Genomic DNA, 19,121 nt, shown 5'->3' on the forward strand with positions numbered 1-19,121 from the left:
TGTGGGAACATTTACTGACACGAGAAAGTGAAGGGGTGAACTTCAGAGAAGAACAGGCTTTTTCTCTAAATGAAATAAATAGTTCCTCCACTGAAATGGACAAATTGAGTGGTAAATGCAGGGTGGTAAAGAAAAGGTACAGTTTTCTCCTTCCTGTTTTTAATTTTTAGTGAAATAATTAGAAAGTCATCTGATGTGAGGAGAATGAGGAGTGTTGCAACTTACGAAAGGAGAAAAGGTATAAAATGAACTTTGGTGAGAATTAGAGGCAACAAAGCAGATATGACAAGAGTGCTGAGCAGCACTAAAGACCTACTTGAGATTCGTGATCACACACATTTTAAGCATGACTTTTCAACAGCATTGACTGCTTTCCTCCAGCCCTGTTCAGCTTCTCAGACAAGGCCAGAATTGGGGGTGATTTCAGTTTAATAGTGTTTTCACAGGCTTACATAATACAGGACAGAAGGTTGAAGGCCACAAGAGCATGATTTCAATTTGGACAATAGAATCTAAGTCCAGTGAAGAGCAAAGTGCAGGTAGGAGTAGAAAGTGAAGAGTAAAAATAAAAAAGTGGGGACAATGGATCAAATGGGATCATAAATGCTGGACTGAGTGTGTTAGATTGGATGAACTGGAATGAAAAATGATGTTTAGAGGGTAGAGTGGTTAATAAGGATGTTTTGGAGAAACTTAATTCATCAGTAGTGAGAAGTTCTGTGGGATGACCATGGAAGAAATTGGATGAGATGGAATAGGTACAATATTTATTACTGAAAGTGAAGATGTCAGGGACTGAGAAGGAAGATTATTGAGTAGATCTTGCAAATTTTTGTGAAAGTCCTCAAGGAGAATGAATGAAAGCAAGGGGTTAATTAGAAGATTAGCAGTTTTTCCAGACTACAAAGAGTTAATACGTGAAGCTGTGCTATGCTCTATAGTTTTTGAAGGAAAAAGGAAACATGGTGTAAAAGCGGCCAGAAAAACTGTTAAATGCATGTTATGAATATGTTCCAAGTAACATTTTTAAGCATTTTACATATATCAAACTATTTTATCCTCTTCCATACCTCATCATTCCCACATTTTTCTAGTTGAGCAAACTGGCTAAATAAATAGTCCAAGGTTACTAGTGAATAGTGGAGCTGAATCTGGGAACTGCAATCACTACAAAATAGTTTCCTTCTTAGAATCAATGATTTGGGCACTTTTTAACGTTGAAGCTGACAAGATGGTAAAGGATGTGGTGGTGGTGGTGGTGGTTGTGAGAGCATGATTTTAACAGGCGAACTCAGAGATCATGTGGTTGCTCTTGCATACTACTGAGTGAAGTTTAGCCTAGAGGATGGGCAAACCCATCAAAGGATATGGAGTTCTGAGGGCTTAATTCTAGAACAACTTATACCTTGATGTTGTCTTTCACAGATGCCGTGGACTAGGTTGCAACCCTGTGAGGAAAGATCTTCTTGGATGATTGTGAAAGAGCCTAGGATGCCAGTAGCAAGGCGAAATGTAAGGATTGTGAGAAGAGTGACTGTAAGTCACTGTAAATATGGACTCAAACATAATTTATGATGAGGTAGTTGAAGTATTCTTTTTGCCTCAAAAATTCCCAATTGGAGAAATATTAGTCACAGTCCTCAATGAAGTTGAAGATACAGCTATCATTTACTAAATCATAGTAGGGGGAATGAAAATAAATGGTAACTCTTCTGATGGAAGTAAATCTTCAGAGAAATGTGATTCTGATGACTTATTGTCTCTTTACTGTATATTAATTCTGTTTAACAAAAAATTCAGTTGAAAGTCATTTATTAAGATAGATATAATTATTAGTACTTCATTAATTATTCTTTTAAAATGATCTTATTTTATCATTATTACTTCCCATACCAGAGAAATTTAGGAGTTGAGTCTTGGAAAAAAACCCACATAATTTCTCTCAATTTAAAAAATATATATCAGTCAAATAATAAAAGAAGTACTATTATTTTTCTGGGTTAATGATGCATAAGCTAGACTTTGCCATAGAACCCTATTATAATTTCCCACCGTTCGGTTTAAAATGTCAAACATTTTGACTGTTTAAACCACCCATCAAATTCTTTGCAAAATTATAAAACATTTTATATATGACGTAATTAATATCTACTCCAATTATACAGAACACATCATGCTCAAGATGTAGATTTATTGAAAACATTTAGTCCAATTTCCATTAGTGCAGAATAATTACATCCAATAAAGCACAATTGTAGAAGAGACTATGTAATTGTGTTCTCTCACATTCCCACACAGTTATAATTTGATATTTAATTAAAAAGTGATAAGTCACAATCACATGGAAATAAAATATTTATCCTCTCAGTAGTAGTAAGAATCTCTTTTGAGTATGTAGGGTCTTCTGGGTTTATTTGCATATAGCTGCCGTTTCAGAATGTAAGGAATTTTTCTCTTTATAACTTCTTCCTTTTCATTTTTTTCATTTCCATTATCAAGAACATCTTCCTGAATTAACTGCAAGAGAGACAGAGCATTAATAAAACTTACAAGCATAAAATCTTTCATTTCAGAGTATTTTTCTACATCTTATCTCATGTGCTATTTAGACAGTAAAACATATATGAATGAAATGTATATGAGGTGCAAAGCAATTAAGTATCGTTTTTTTTGTTTGGTTTTTGTTTTTTGCCCAGGAACAAATAGCTATCAGGTGGCTGAGAAAGAATGAAAAATGTTTTTTTTTCTGATTCTCTGGCCAGTGTTCTTCCTAGTTCCTCAAACTAGCCTTTATAATATGTCAAGACCACACACTAATACCTCCAACTGAAAGAACATACCTAATAGAACTTTGAGTATATTCAGGCTTCAATTCATGTTAGACAAAAATATTATAGAAACATAGTATAAATCACAACAAATCATTTTGAATCTAGTAAAACAAATTTAGAGATCAATGATATTTTATGTTCAATTAAGTTATTTATGACTTGACTAAAATCCATCCCAAAGATCCATTTCTCAATCATAGAGAAAATATCAACTAAAACACATAGTCATAGAAATTAACATATGTAAAAGTTGTGTTTAAATAGTAAGATCTCCTTAGATTGGGATGTTTAACAATTAAAAGCAAGTTCATATACAATAATTAAAGCAGTTACTCTGTAGATAGAATATTGCCTAAAGATTTTGTAAAGTATGCTCCATTCTAAACTTAGTTCCAAACATGTTTTCTAATAATTCTGCTCTTATTCAAAACTTTGATCTAGTATAAAATATCTAGGAACTATTTCTAGAATTTTGCACATAATTTACATAAAATTTAAAAAATAAATGGTTGAGATAAGAATTGTATTCATATTGGTGAGTGACTTCTAAACTTTGGGGTGCCATACTAATACTGACAGAAGACTAAGTTTTTCATTATAATGCACATGCATTGAATTGTATCACAAGTGCCAGTAGTACTTTATTTCAATCCATAACTATTCAATTTTAGAGGATAAAAGAAAGCTAGTGTCAAACAATCTCACTTCTTAATCTTTTGTTTCTCCCTGAATACAGTCTGTAATTACTTGTGGCATGCTCTGAATATTATCATGTTGTTATTAATCACTCAGTAAAATTTTAAATAACAGAAGTTCTTATCTTATGTGCACCTGATTTGTCTGTATAATACTTTTTTTAGTTTTTTTCCCACAGATATAAATATAATTGACATTTCCCTATGTTAAAGTTAGTATACTTCAAGTGCTAATGACTTAAACAATATTTCAAAGGCTAAACCAGTTAGTTGAAATACGAATTAAGGAATGATTCGTTCAACAAGTAAAACTATAACTAACCTCATGGTTATTCATCTAGAATATCTTTCCTGTGTTAGTTAAGTTAAACATGAGACTGTCTCTGTTTTATCTTTCCTCATTTCCAGAGGTCATTTGTGATAGTTATAGAGATTTTTATATTAACAGGGAAGGTTAATATAAAGTCACCGGCGTTGATGTAAACCTGTACTATAAAACATTATGCAAATAACTTTAGAGATTTATCTGAATAAAAAATGTTTCCCTTTTTGAGAAAAAATTTAAATTTTATTTCCTTTAAAGCATCTGTCACTCTCCCAAACAAATAGGACCTTCCCAAACCAGAGGTGGTGGATGACCAGGGTGGTATTTACTACCACAGGTCCATGTGGCCCTTTGCTGTCGTTCTGTATGATAAAACCTGGCTGCCCTGCCCATGGTAGCTCTGGTTTAGCTGCTACAGATGCCTACAATCCACACATTCAATGAAATAAGGGCATATATATAGATATAGATATATGCACGTAAATATAGTTTTATTAATGAATACCCCTATCATTCTGATTTTATTTGCCTAACATATTCAGATATTAATAGACCTTTCTGTGTTTTGTGTTTGTTTATAAAAAAACATGACTTAGTGCTTCTAAGAAAACAGTTTGATTTCTCTAAATTTCTTGGGCACTGCTACCACAGCCACCACCAAAAATTGCCTAAACAAACCATTTATTTAAGCATTTGGATCAAAATCTACCTTAAGGCATATTCCCCTTTTAAGATGAAAGAAAAAATAATTTTCTCAACTGCAAACATTTAAGAGACACTTTGAAGATCTGAGGGAATATTAACCTCAACATGTGGTTTATTCTTCTTTAATATTTATGTCTTCCTGTTAGATAATGATCAAAATTTTAAAATGGTACAAATAAGAGATAACTATAATTATATTCATGTTTTGTTTTTGTTTTACCTCCCAGTGTTGGAAGGCCCTGCTGTGACAGATATTTCGGATCTGGTATATCGTCAACATTGCTTCCAAGCTAAAATCATCTAAGCCAGTGGGAAATTTCCTTCTTGTAATAAGGGGCTCTCCTGTCTCCTCAGCTTGGCTGTTCAGGTTGTTTACAAGACTGCAAATACTCAGCAGAGTCATTTTCCAAGAAGGAACACTTGCCTTACTGACCTGAAACATAAACAAATAGGTATTGCATTTAAACCTTTCATGAATACAAAATAAATTTATATTGTGCTAAGCCTTTATATTTTAGGGTTTAACTGTTACTTTACCCTAAATACACTGTCATTAATTTATTACCTTCATATCACAAAATTGAATAGAGGCAATATCTCATATTATCTATTAAAAATAAAGTCAAACATACCATACACTCATATATGAACAAAACAAGAAAGAAAAAAAAATGACAGGAAGTAGAAATATATAAATATATATGTCACACCACATAAAATATTAAATATCACATGAAAATATTAAATATACTTTTCTCTCTTTCTTTTTATTTATTTATTTTTATCCTCACCTGAGGACACTTTTTTCATTGCTTTCAGAGGGAGAAGGAGAGCAGAACGCAGAGAGGGAAACATTGATATGAGAGAGAAGCATCAATTGGTTGCCTCCCGTATGCACTTGGACTGAGGATGGGTGACAGGAACCCAGATGGGTGATGGAGGATCAGGGATCAACTCTGCAACCTAGGTATGTGCCCTGACAGGAAACCAGAACTTTTAATTACAGAATGAGATTCCAACCAACTGTACCACACTGGCCAGGGTGCCCTTCTCTCTTAATTACAGTTCAGTTTGATATCTAATGGAGAAGGGACTAAGATGTTACCAACAGACTGGGACAATAAGAGCAGTGAGAAACTACTACTCTAGTTTACACATTAAGAGTTATCACAGGCAGCATCACAGCTCACCATATATTTGCAAACTATAATATTCTCTAGATTTGTCTGATGTACCAAGAATAATCAATGAGAAAAGATAAGAACATAGGAGAACTTAAATGTGAAATAATTGGTAAAAATTAATAAACATTTCAAAAGGCTTAGATGAAAGAAAGCACAAGTTTTTCCTAAAGGACATAAAATAATTTGAATGACGGCAAAGCCATCATGGGTAGGCTCAGTAACAATTGTTTCAGGTGCCAATTCTCTCTCTATTATCCAAATGTAATCCAAACATAAATCGAACTTTTAATTTGGAAAATATGGAGACTGGAATTTAGAAGAGGCAATTTGTCAGAATAATTATAAAGTTAATTTGGAAGTATGAGTATGTGAGCATAACTAAAAAGATTTAGAAAAAATAAAAAAGTAATAAAGAACTTTGTTTTACCAGTTATTAAAATGTTTTTTTACAATTCCAGGAATTAAAGGAGTGAGTTGATAAAACAAAACATAAAACTCAACAGAAGAGAATATAGTATTCAATAATGGATCCAAATATATATGAGTGTATTGCATATAAACAATGTTTGCATTTGAAATCTTTGAGATATGTGGAAATCTGGATGTAGATCTAGTTATAACTTTTCTTGACATATTATAGTCTAATAATACCCAGATGTGTTAAATATGGATAAAAACATAATAGTGTGTAAATATATAAAATTTATTTTACAAACCTGGAAAGATACTATTAAACAAATATCCAACCAGAATCCATAAACAAGAAGATAATCTAAATACATAAATGGGTAAATTATCTCTCTGGGAAATTAATACCCTGAACTAAAATCAAAGCCAGCTGTAGTGTAAAAGCCAACACGATGTGTTAATATGCTTAACAAATGTGGAGCTCCTCAAAAAATAGGTGAATACCTCAATTTAAAAAAGAAATTTAATTTAACTTTGGATACTAATGTGAGCAAACACGTCACAGAATCACATGTGAAAGAAGTATGTACAATGACATTCAGCTTGGCTACCATTAGATCAGACTTTTAAAAATACAAGTACACTCAATGGTTCCTGGGGACAGAGACACTTCCTTTCATAAATACTTTTGGGTCTGGGTGTAGACTGGTATAACCTCTTGATGGATGTTTTGGCAATATGTATTAAAATTATAAATGTCCATATCTTTGATTAAGGTTTTTATCATAAGGGCAGGAAAATCTGTGACTACAAAGACATTCACCATGACGTTTTCAATGGTTTGGAAATTCTTTCAACTATATCCCCTGAGTATGATTAGCCAGTCATTACTTGAACTTTTCTGCTATGAAAACTTAGAGTCAACATGATCCATTGTGTGGCTACAACACCTTATACTCTACCAGTTGCTGGGATGAACATAATTTTACATTTGCAAAGCTCTTCAGAGAGCATCTTAATCATTTTCTATAGTGTATTTCATAGGACACTGGTTCTGCACTCACTGGCTTTTAAAAAGGAATGCCATTGTCAAGTACATTGGAATCCTTCAGTTTAAAGAAAAGTGCAAGTCTCCTGAATGTAGGTCCCCTCAGCACTTTTGACTTTCAAACACTCGTTATAATTTTTCAGTGGTACCAGTAATGTATGCAATGTTCTCTAAATTAATTTGATCACAGAATGCTTTATTCATAAAGTATCTGTCAGGACTACTGTTGATTTTTTGTTGTTGTTGAGGAAACAGTTAATCATCTTCCCTTTGCCAATTAAAATAGTCACTACATCACTCAACACTATTGTTGAATGTCACATTAACTAACCCCTGTTATACCTAGAAAGCACAGCAGAGAAAGCCATCTTGACCGAAGAATGTCTAAGTAATGTGTTTGAGAACATTTAGTGTAAGGTTTAAACTATTTCACTCAGGAAAGAGACAGAGACCCTCTCCTTGACCAAATCTGAGCCAGGCTCCTCTGAGCCTTTGGTTTCTGCCTTTGGTCTGCTTAGTCCAGTTTTAGCAAAAATCCTCCTGTGTCAATATAAAGAATATTCCTTACCCATGGTATGGATCACGCCAGATATATCTGATAGTTAATCAGATTTCCACCCTCAATATCAGAATCTTGTAGAATCATCAAGGAAAAATCCTCTTAGCTTTAATGTTTCATCTTAATAAATTTTATTCCACTGACCCCACCCTGCTCCTTCATTATAAATGCACACTTGTTCTTATTGGATTCAGTGTTGGGTCCGATCTCTGCAAAACCCTTGTTGTAGCAGGTCCTCTTGAATAAACTTTTTCTTACTATCTTTAACAAATGGTATGGATAATTTTTCATTAACAGTAGACAATCTTAGTAAATCATTTTATACAAATGTTTATAATAGACCTAAACCTATGGATAAGAAATTCAGAGTAATGTTTCTTCCTGCTTTTGAGATAAGGAAAACTGGAGTATTTGTGGTTCCTACTTACCATTATTTGATTTAATTTTCTAATACTGAATAAAACCCTAGTCAAATTTCTGTTTCCTCAATTAAATGGAACCTAATCTATATGACTAATACTACCTATAATATACTGAACTTAGATGAGTTCAATAAATGGTGAATTTAAACATTTCACTAAATTGAAAATAATTAAAGTCAACTGTGGTGGAACCCTGAAGTTTTTGCAGTTGAATGCAAAAGGTGAAGATTATTAATGAATCCTAGATTCCCATTGTTAGTTCATAAATATTTATTAAATTTGTAATGCATACAATGCATTGATTTTATCATAGAAAATTACATCATTCCAGCAATTTTTTGGAAAGCCTGAAGAAATATTGTACCAGGTTCTCTTTCTTGATAAAAGCATACCAAAGCATGAGCAAACATAATTCTACATATCCAGTAAAAATTGGTGTACCTAAAACACACTCATCCAAATGTGACCTGGCAGGACCTGAGCTGAGCATTGCTTCTAAACAGGAGTTTGAGACGCTTACTTTATCTCCAGGACATCTGTTGAGTCTTCCTTCAGCCTTGGCATCCCAGTGTTACAGCAGTGAGTGTCTCACCCAAAAATTTACTTTTCTTTGAGATATATCTTTTGGCTGGAACCCTGTTCTCTAACTCTACATTTATATACACATTGCATAAATAAACATAGTGTGGTAGCATGGTAATCAGGTGTACTCTAATTAAGTTTTATTCCTAGGTACAGGTTAGGGTCTAGGAACCTTATTTTCAAGATCCCAGGAAAGGAATAATAGGGTCCAGTATACAGTTTTACTTGATTCAATGAAAACATTGAGCAGGTTCAGATAACACTTCTATTGTATGAAGAATTTAAATCCAGGCATTAATTTAATGTAAATGTGTAAAAGATCACAAACTCCAACTGCAGCATTTAAAAATAAGAAAAGAAAAAAAAACGTAAACAATGGCAGCTACCACTTGGTTAAGAGCAAATAGTCCATAATCACAATTGTAGGAATAAATCTCCAAGCTCCTGTTTGCCAGTCTGTGGCTCTTTACTCTCTACCACACATCATTCATGGGTTGGCATGAACTTTCATTTGTAATTTAAGAACTCCATTTTACTTTCCCCAATAAAATGAAAACGGTAAAATATGTTACTTAATCCTCATTTATGCATATAGTGGGAGGCCAGTGTACCTTTCATCACACACAACTTGATAAGAATGGAAACAGTATTCCTTTAAATACATATCCATGTCCACATAAATAATATGTGACTATTTAATTAAAGTTACAATATACTGATTGATAGTCACTATAATTTTTTCCCTGTCACATCAACACCTTTAACTCCTTTGAACTTAAGGAAGTTTCCCAGGAAAGGAAATGCCTCCCTGTGAACTTTTTAGTCTTTTCTGGAAGTTATCACTATAGGAAAAGGACACCATGCTTATAATGAAAGTTTCTATGTTTTTCAATCCTTGGTTTAAAAAAAAAACTTACCTTTGATGTATACACATCGGTCAATAAATCTGTTTCTAACGCTTTCATTTCCTCTTCTGAATCTGAGTAAAATCAAAACCACATGTTTACTATATAACCACATTTCATATAATTACATTTTAACCTGCAGATTTTAGATTAATCTAAAAAATAGTCTGAGGCATGCTGTCTTTTCTATGTGTGTATTCTACTTAAAATGATATTCATAAAAAATGTATAGTTTTATTTTAGACTAAGAAGAAGCCAGAAAAATCAATGCACTTCTAAGAACGTGAACACCTAATTATATGCTGAGAGGGCTGCTGATGATTTGGAGTTGTCTATTCTATAAATCTCAAAATTGAAAAAGTGATTATATGATATAATAGTAATGTCATCAAATAAGTTGGTTAATTTTCAGTGGCAATATTTTACATATATAGAATATATGCACATTGATATTTAAAAAACAACATAATGAATAGTGTGTACAAAGACTTTTTAAGACAAGAGAATTGCTTTCTGATAATTTTAGAATAAAAAAGACATTCAGATTTATTTAACTTGAAATACTATTTTACAAACACACGTAGAAAGTTTGTTTTTCTACTTTAAACAAGAATTTAGAATTATGTATACTGACCAATTTTATCATAGCCCATTAAGAAAATTATTTAAGCAAAAATGATGTCCATTAATACATGTACAATAGCATTAAAATGGATTTCTGATTTTTTAAAAGAATATCTTCTCCAGTTTCCACTAATAAATATTCTACAGAGAAAAAAATCCTAAAAATACTATAATGTAATAAAAAATAAAGTTAAAGAACACTACAATATTATGAGTTAATTCAAACTCATTAACCTAGATGTCCTAAAGCAAGGACAGCTCCTTGTACTTTACACTTGTTAAAAAGAAGTGTGACACTTGGAGAAACCATTGGTTAAACTGTATCAGGAACTAAATACACCAGAGATCATTTTCTCCTATTTTCTAGGGGCCCAATCTGTGTTCAACAAGGAATGACAAATTCCCTTAGCCATTATAAAAAAAAATGTATACCAAAATCAACATAAATTTTGGCTTATCAGAGCAAAAAGTTTCAAAACTTAATGAACAAAGTACTTAATTACTTAATTAATAACACAGTTTTCTCACATGCCATAAGTATACTTCTGTATAAGTGTGGACAATTTGGTATTTATCTCACAAAAATTACAAACTTAGAAGATCAAGGTCTTTTTAAAGTTCAAAAGAATTAAAAATGTTAATAGTTAACATTTATATCTTATAAATTCAATTTTATAATTTAACTAAAATCATAGAGAGAGCTTAAATTAAACATTTCAATGTCTTATTTATAAGATAAAAATTATAAAACAGGTTAAGTGATTTTCCTGCACTTACTGTTTTTTTATTTTGATATGATCATTTAATTATTTCAAACATTAAATGAAGTTTATTATAATCATTATATTTCTTATTACTCTTCTAAATTTCTCATTGTCAAGATAAATTATTGATGGATATTTAGAAATAGATGGCTACTCCTTAATTATCACATGCAAAACACTCTAGGTAAATAAATTTCTTTAAAGAAGAAAGTTAATTTTCCAAATCTATTTTTTATCAACTTAAATGGCATACAAAAAATAATTAACTAACAGGATGTCTGTTATTTCTCACATAGAAATATTATATGAAATGTATTCTTAAAAAGGACTTGGAAAGTTTTTGTATCTTCCTAGAAATAATTTATTATGAATAATGCTTTCCTCACTTATTCATTAATCATTGACTTTCATATCATTATCTTAACACACATACAGTTAAAAAATAAATTGGGGAAGGGAGAAGCCACTGCCTCTTAAGAGAATAACTGCGAACGAGGCACAGCATTTTGAATGGAATGGGTTTTAATTAAGGGTTCGCACTTTGACAGGTACTGCATCTGTACTTCTCATTAGACAGGGACCAGATGAATTTCAGTTTCGGGGCTTTTTTTTCTCTAGTAATTATATTCCAAAGAGGGACATGAAGTGTTTCATTAAAATCCCTTTTATTGCTTTGCAGATTTGAAAACAAAAATAATTCAGTTCTTGTAATCATAAAGACAGAGAAAGAAAATATCCAGCTTCTTTTTATTAATAAAGAGCAAATCTAAAATAAGGGAGAATCTCTTCTCCCTGGATACATTAACGTAAGCAGCAATACACTACAAAAAAGGAAAAAGAAATCACTTCAGGGAGTTGTGAAACACAGCTGAGCTTACCTGAACACAGACTCCAGGAGCTGAAAGCCAGGAGTACCAGGCATACCAACTGGATTTTCATTCCTGCCATCATCTCCTTGAGATTCCTGGGGAGCGAAGTTCATAAACGTCAGAGATAGGCTGAAGGGGAGGCTCTCTCTAATGCTTCCTCTTGCCTTCAGCTGGTTTTGAAAGTGACTGAAGTATGAGTTGCTTTGGCCATTCCTTATATATACACACATGTGCAGGAGGATGATGTCATGAGAGTATACAGGGATTATCTTTTCAGGATGTACCCTCCCTCCTTTCATCTTCATCCCTCCCCTCTTCCCACTCCCTCCTCCCCTTTTCCTTTGTCTCCCTCCCATTTCTGAACCTCCACTGAAGGTGACGTCTTCCCTAATTGCAGCTACTACTCCAGATTTCTGATGCAGAAGGAACCATTCAAAAGCGATTCCATAGAGAACATAGTAGAAAAGAATTTCCAGTACAATTCTTTCCCCATTTCCTTTCTTTCCTTGACTCTAAGAAGTTGTCGTTTTGATGTTGTGAAACACAAGATGTGTCATTTCTAATAAGCAACAACTCCAGATGGATGCCTGATGTGACTGATTCTTTAGGTTTGGAAGTTCTTACAGAGTTAGAGTTCTTTTCTGATAACTCACACTTTTGAATGTTTTGTGGTTTCAGAACTAATATAGATCTTAGATAATACATGCTAAAAGAAGGAAGAAAGTAAAAGATCATCAGAGAATCAGTTATAATATTGGGGCTAAGCAAAATACTTTAGATAAAACAAACAAACAAAAAAAACTACTAGTAACCCTAAGGAAAATAGGATGTTATTTCCTAATAAATTAAAAAGGTTTTATAATAAATAACTGGGAGAGTGACCTAATTGTGTATGCTGACTTTTAATTAGTTGTCTTAGGAAAATTATTTCATGATTTTATGAAATCTAACTATAAATTATGTGACAACAGGTGGAAAAAATTGTATCACCAATTGCTTTGTTCTGGTACTTGCCTTTTTTTTTCTGTCATTCTTGATTCCTGTTCATTGTATAACCTCCTTCTCACTGCTTTTCACCATTGAATCCATTTCTTTCCCTGTTATAGTAATAAAAATGAGACTGCACTTCTGGAAATGAGACAATCCTACATAACCACCATTCACCAAAGTCACATTTCTAAGAAAATTTCTTCACATATTTTGTAAGTTACAATGATACTCATTCCTTCTCTAAGTTCTCAGAAGAAAATTGCTCAAAATGTCTTTTGCAGTGAAGTGATTCTCTTCCATTTGCATTAAAGATTTCAGGGTACACAAAGTCATCTGCTGTCAGGAATGTGAACATTTGAAAGTAAAGCTTTGTGTCAGGCTTGGTCACTTTTGAGATATTATCAATCATGTAGTAACCATAAAGGAAAGAAATCCGGATTGATTTCTACTGAGAGTTTATTTATATGGTATATGCCTATGACATTAACTTCTCCATTTTGCCTTAAACTTAAGGAAATAATTTAATTTAAACCATTTAATACTTATTTAAACTAGCAAAAGTCATTCATATAATTTAATATTCAGGAACTTAAAAGTAGCTGATGCTTTTATTCCTTTTAGTTTGCCTTACAAACTTGTATATAACACAATATTGAACACGACTCACTTGAGGAAAGCATATATAAAGGCTACTTGATAATTGGCAAGAAATTTGAAATTTATGTCTGGATTTTTCTTTCTTGCCACCAGGGGGCATAAAAGAAATTTAAAAGGCTTTATTTTCATTTAATATCACAGAATTATGATTTTGCCTAGTTTCTTCTTGCTATTAGAGCATCTTTGTGATAGAATAATTTTAAAGAAATTATATATTCTTTGCAGGATATATAATTGATTGTTTTGTCTTCTTTTGAATTACAAATACAAAGAATAATCTTTGAAGATGTGTGCTAGCTAGTGGCCTAATTGTAAAAGGAAAGTGTGATTCCTATTTTCGTCAAGTGATTTCTTTAATACATGAAGCTCAGGGAAATGTCAACAATATTTATTTGTAATTAATTAGAAAAAAGGGGAAGAATAAATAAAGAAATTTTAAGTATATCCTTTGGATATTAGCTATCAATGTGAGAATTGTTTTAAATATATGACCTGGAAAAAATAGGAGAATATATCAGATGTTTTAAGATCAAATAGATGCTATGCAGTGTTTCTCTTGGGGAGAAACATGTATAATTTTTGTAATAGAATTATATATATAATTATATAATTAATATATTACTGTGATAGTACTGTGTATAATTATACAATTATTAATCATATAATTATATTATACATAACTGTATATCTTATCTTTCCTCTAGTTGATATTTTTAGAAATCTGTTATTCCTTTCCTTTCTCCCATTAATCTGTCTTTTTATTACAAAGGGTTTCAGCCAAGAACCTAGAAATATGGAGGGAAAAATATTTTTACTTTCCTACAACTGGAAACTTGTAGAAGGGAAGAACTGTCACCCATTGGTGTGTATCTGCTTCTTCCAAGCATTGGAATCCTTAAGTGGCCATTACGTACTTACTGAACTGAATCAAAATACCGATTATTTTAAATTCTTAACATGTTTTTCATGTTTCCATTTGTAACATTTCTTTCAGCCACATCTCTAATTTCAGTGATTCAAACTATTTTTTATTATTAATCTTAATATTTGATGTGAGCCTTTAACTCAGTCAGTTTTCTCAGCATTTGCTCCAGTCATTCTTTACCCCTCTCCCCACAATGGGAAAGTCAACTTGAAAAAGTCATTTAAGAATTGCACCCTGGGATTATGTGCATTCAGCAGCTGAGTGGTTAGGATAAGCTGTGGGTTTACATCGTTCCTGTAAATGAGTCTCTGGTTTGGAACCTTAACCCGGATACATCTGAGCAAAAAATGATTTTAATCTCTTTATAAACTAAATTGATTTTTCTGTTCAATTAAAGTCCATTTCTAGACATACAGATAGTTATATGCATGCACACACCCACACCTTCATATACTATCTTTTACACAAAATGCATATTACCCAGACCTTGGAGAATTAAGTAAAGGTAAACCACATATCCAATTTCCCAATCTATATTTAACCATGCTTTGTCCATAATCTCTGCAAATATCCAGCTCATTTCCTTTTGGTTCTCCCTGTCTCTGTTTTTGCGTCTTTATAGGCAATTAACTTGGAAAAATTGATGATAGATTTCTGTTGTTACAACAGTTTGGTACTTAAACTACAATTATAACAGAAGCTCTGCCTGAGATTCACATGATAACAAGTTGTATTAAAGGAAAGATATTCCACATTGTAGTTACTGCTGATCTCCTTATAATCTTGTTTCTCATATCTAAAAACTGTGATGTCCACAAAATTACTACCCACTACGTGTAATGCTCAAACAATTGTCCTTGTAAGTCTCATTTTTATGAAGACTAAAATAAAATCACTACAGAAAAAAATGTTTCTAACAGTTTTGTTTTCCTTAGTTTTACAAATTAAAGTATAATTATATAGAGTAAAAAATGAAACAAATTTTCATCAAAAGAAAAATTTCCCCTTTCACTTATGTTACAGAATCTAAGAAAATTGCTTTAGCACCTCTAATACCCAAACCGAACAGGTGCATTTGAACTACTGGGAGTGGATTCAGTAAAACACTTTCTTTATCTTAAAAAAGATATTAGATGTTTAATTTAGAATGCAATAGTTTATATTAATAGCACATTGTAGTTTTACTATTTTTTTCTACTTAGATTCTTTCCCTAGTGACCCTCCTAAGTCCCATGGCTTTGAATTTTAACTATACCCTAGTCACCCCCAACTTACATCTCTGACTACCCAGATTGTATCACCAATTACATCCTCAGCGGCTTTACTTATTTCCTAAAATGAATAATTCGATTCCTCCAAATACCTTTCTAAAAATGTCTTATTCCTCTAGTGTTCTTCATTTCAGTAATTAAAACTATTATTTACTGAGTTGCAGCACAAATCCAAAAACTGGAAGCCATTTGCAATTTTTGTTCCTCACCTACCATGTCTAAGTTATGCAAACCCTCTGGAGTGCAGGTCTGCCACTAAAATATATTCCAGATATAAGTACTTTCTCTTACTCCATTGTCATCACCTGGAGCAATCATCGCTCCCCTGAGCTGCAGGAAGAGCCACTTGAATAGTGTCCCTCCCAACAGTCTTCACCCATCTTAATGCAATCACCACATAGTAGTCAAAGAAAAATTTTAATGTAAATCTATATTTGTTATTGTATGCTTAAAACCATCTGAAGATTTCTGATCACACTTAAAACAAACTCCTGACAATGGCCGGTATTATACTGAGAGGGCCTCTGCCTCCCTCTCTGCCGGAACCCTACCATTCTCCCCTCTGTCTATACATACACTTCCATTACAGTGGACTTGAGGCTTTTTCTCAAACAAGCCAACCCTTTTCTCAGAGATCTTCCATAAAGACTGCAATTAGATTACTAATCAGCAAATACTTATTTCCTGCTTTTTCCAGAGTAAGCGGAATATACTCTCCCATTTTTGACCATGACTTTGACCATGAGGTTCGCTTTAGCTGATGAGATCCTAGCAGACATAAGAAAAACAAAGATTTGATAGGTGTTTACTTCATGAGGCTTGCCCTCTTATTCTTCTTCTACTTCCACAAAACCTTTGACTGCATTGTCCCCAGATGAGGAGAAATAGGAACCAAAGCCAAATTAGCTGTTTTGCAAAACTGCAATGTCAACCAGGGTCACCCTAGGCAACTCACAGACATGTGAAGAGTCTTAAATGATTGGTTTTAAGTAACTGAGTTTCATAGTAGTACAGCATTTTTGTGGTTGTAGTTGACTGCTATCCCATTCAGTCTCCAGACTTCATTTTTTTTCATTTATTTTTTTTGTCTTTCATAAATAAAAACAGGTATCTTTCATTTGTTTTGCTTCTCCCATTCTCAAAAATAAAAAAGAAAACAAAATAATTCTTCTCCACAGCAGGTACTCAGTAGTTAACTTACGACATTCTAAGCATCTCCCTCTGGTGGTTTTATGGTACCTACCTCTCACACACGTCTCACAAGAACACTTTTATTTTCCTACCTGTGATCAGTGAAACCCAGGAAGCAAGTCTCTTCTGGAGAGATTCCTAGTCAAATGGTACAAGACCATGCTTTCCTTAAAGAGAGTTTTGAATATTATTTTGGAATTGCAATTGACATTTTCTAAGTTACCATTAAGGAAAAGTGCAAGTATGGTGGTCATAGAGGCACATGTAGTTTCCAATTTGGTGAATCAGCCTGTGGGGAAAGAATAGGTAGGGGCTAGTGGTTCAAGGCAGGACTAGAGTGAACAATATAGAAGGCTGGGTCTAGAAACAGCTGCTGTACCTGATACCACAGGCCTCTGAGTAATCTAAAGATTAAACCCAAAGTTCACTTATTAAAAACTTGCTCTATGACAGGCACCATGCCAGGCTAATTTTATTTTGTGTAACATAGCATACCGTGAAGCCGCATTCACAGAATGATATTATTCCTATTGTGTAGGTTTAAAAAGTAAAGAGCTGTAACAAGTTTAAATAAGGATAAGTGTACTTATTAAGTAGAACTTGAATAACACTAAACAATGCTTTTCACTTCTAAAGCAACAGCTAATCTTTTTAATATTAATACTGGATTCAATAACAAGTCCAAAGAAATCTTGTATTAACATGTGGAAAAGGATATGGCATTTTAGCCTAAAGGTACATTTAGTAAAAAGTAAGGTTGAATTCTATTCTCAAAATGATTCTACTTCATCACTCTAACCTTTTTGTTGTTGTTGTTGTTGCCTTTCCAGGCTTGTGTGTGTTACACATATTAAACAAATAAATAACTGAATATCTGAGAAACTTTCTTCTTATTATAAAGACTATGGGGTACTTAAACAGACTCTGCGTGCATTGAATTGTTTTAACTAGGGCAGGAGATGAAAAAATACAAAAGAAGAACCAGAAAGAAAGTGAGGTCACAGCAAAGGGCCATCGCAGTGAGTGGCCTGGGAAAGAGAACATTTCCCATTTTGTCCTCTAGGTGGAGGCACTAGCACATACAGAATGAAAATAGACAAGTGCTCTTGGGGTACAGGCCACATTGTAATGTAATCCTAATTCATTAAATCAAAGGATATTGGAGATTAAAAGGACTGTATGGAACAACTTGTCTTATACTTTAATTTTATGGAGAAGGACAGACAGACATAAAATTATGATAACCCCCTTAGATACTCTAAGTAGGTTAAAAATGTCCTCTGCTTTCTAATTCGTAATCACACTGACCCTAACTATTCCAAGTCCAACCCCATTTCTTATCCCAGAGAAAGGTTACTCTAATGTTCATCAAACTATTTTAAGAAATCAATTGATCATGGCTCTTCCAGTCAAGATGGTAGCATTAAAAGACACCACTCGCCTCTTCACACAACCACATCAAAATTACAACTAAAATGTAGAACAACTATCACTCAGAACCATCAGAAATCAAGTTGAATGGAAGTCTGACAACTACAGAATTAAACAAACCACATCCACCCAGACTGGTAGGAGGGGCACAGATCCAGAACAGGCTAGTCTCATATCCATGTGTGGAGGATAAAAATTCAGGAGGGATATCTCGGGAATGAGGAATTCCAGGTCCACACCAGGCCCCACAGTCCAGGGTTCCAGTGCCAGGAAGATAAGTTCCCACAAATTCTGGCTGCAAAACCCAGCAGGGATTGAGTCTGTAGAAGAACCTGCTGGAGCCTCAAGCAGTTCTTCTTAAAGAACCCACACAGGCTTACTCAAACTCAATTCCTCTGAGCTCCAGCACCAGGGTAGCAACTTAAAAGGCACCAATGGTATACAGGGAGAGACTGAAGTGTCTGGCATCAAGGTGATCAGAGGCCATTGTCCCTTTTCTAAACCCTCCCGCCACAGAACCAACAAGCTGATGCCATATCTGAAACTCCATCAACCTGCCTAATGCTGTTTGACCCACCTAAGTGATCTTAGAGACTCCACCCCACCCAATTTACAGGACTGCCCAAGCTGCTTTTGCATATGAATGGCTGGTCTTGGTTCATGCTTCCAACTTCCTAAATTCTATCAAACAAGCAACAGCTGTCCTCAGTGAGCCCCAGGCCTGGCACAAGCAGC

The 19,121-nt window shown here is 33.4% G+C and overlaps 1 protein-coding gene across 1 annotated transcript; it reads right to left on the minus strand.

Moving 5' to 3' along the window:
• Positions 1-2,171: 2,171 nt before the first annotated feature.
• NTS (neurotensin) lies at positions 2,172-12,169 on the minus strand. The gene is made up of 4 exons (XM_028533004.2): positions 11,931-12,169; positions 9,677-9,738; positions 4,777-4,989; positions 2,172-2,517 (listed from the first exon to the last, which is right to left on the minus strand). The coding sequence occupies exons 1-4, from the start codon at positions 12,001-12,003 to the stop codon at positions 2,365-2,367; spliced, it is 501 nt and encodes a 166-aa protein (XP_028388805.1). The 5' UTR covers positions 12,004-12,169; the 3' UTR covers positions 2,172-2,364.
• Between the last annotated feature and the right edge of the window lie 6,952 nt (positions 12,170-19,121).

Source organism: Phyllostomus discolor, chromosome 2 (genome assembly GCF_004126475.2).
Source record: "Phyllostomus discolor isolate MPI-MPIP mPhyDis1 chromosome 2, mPhyDis1.pri.v3, whole genome shotgun sequence".
In the NCBI taxonomy this organism is placed as follows: domain Eukaryota; kingdom Metazoa; phylum Chordata; class Mammalia; order Chiroptera; family Phyllostomidae; genus Phyllostomus; species Phyllostomus discolor.

Coding starts and splice junctions, on each gene's coding strand:
- NTS (XM_028533004.2), bottom strand. CDS start 12,003: ATGATGGCAGGAATGAAAATCCAGTTGGTATGCCTGGTACTCCTGGCT. Junction 4,990..9,676: donor CCGATGTGTATACATCAAAG/GTAAGTTTTTTT, acceptor TTTATGTTTCAG/GTCAGTAAGGCAAGTGTTCC. Junction 2,518..4,776: donor GGGCCTTCCAACACTGGGAG/GTAAAACAAAAA, acceptor TCTCTCTTGCAG/TTAATTCAGGAAGATGTTCT.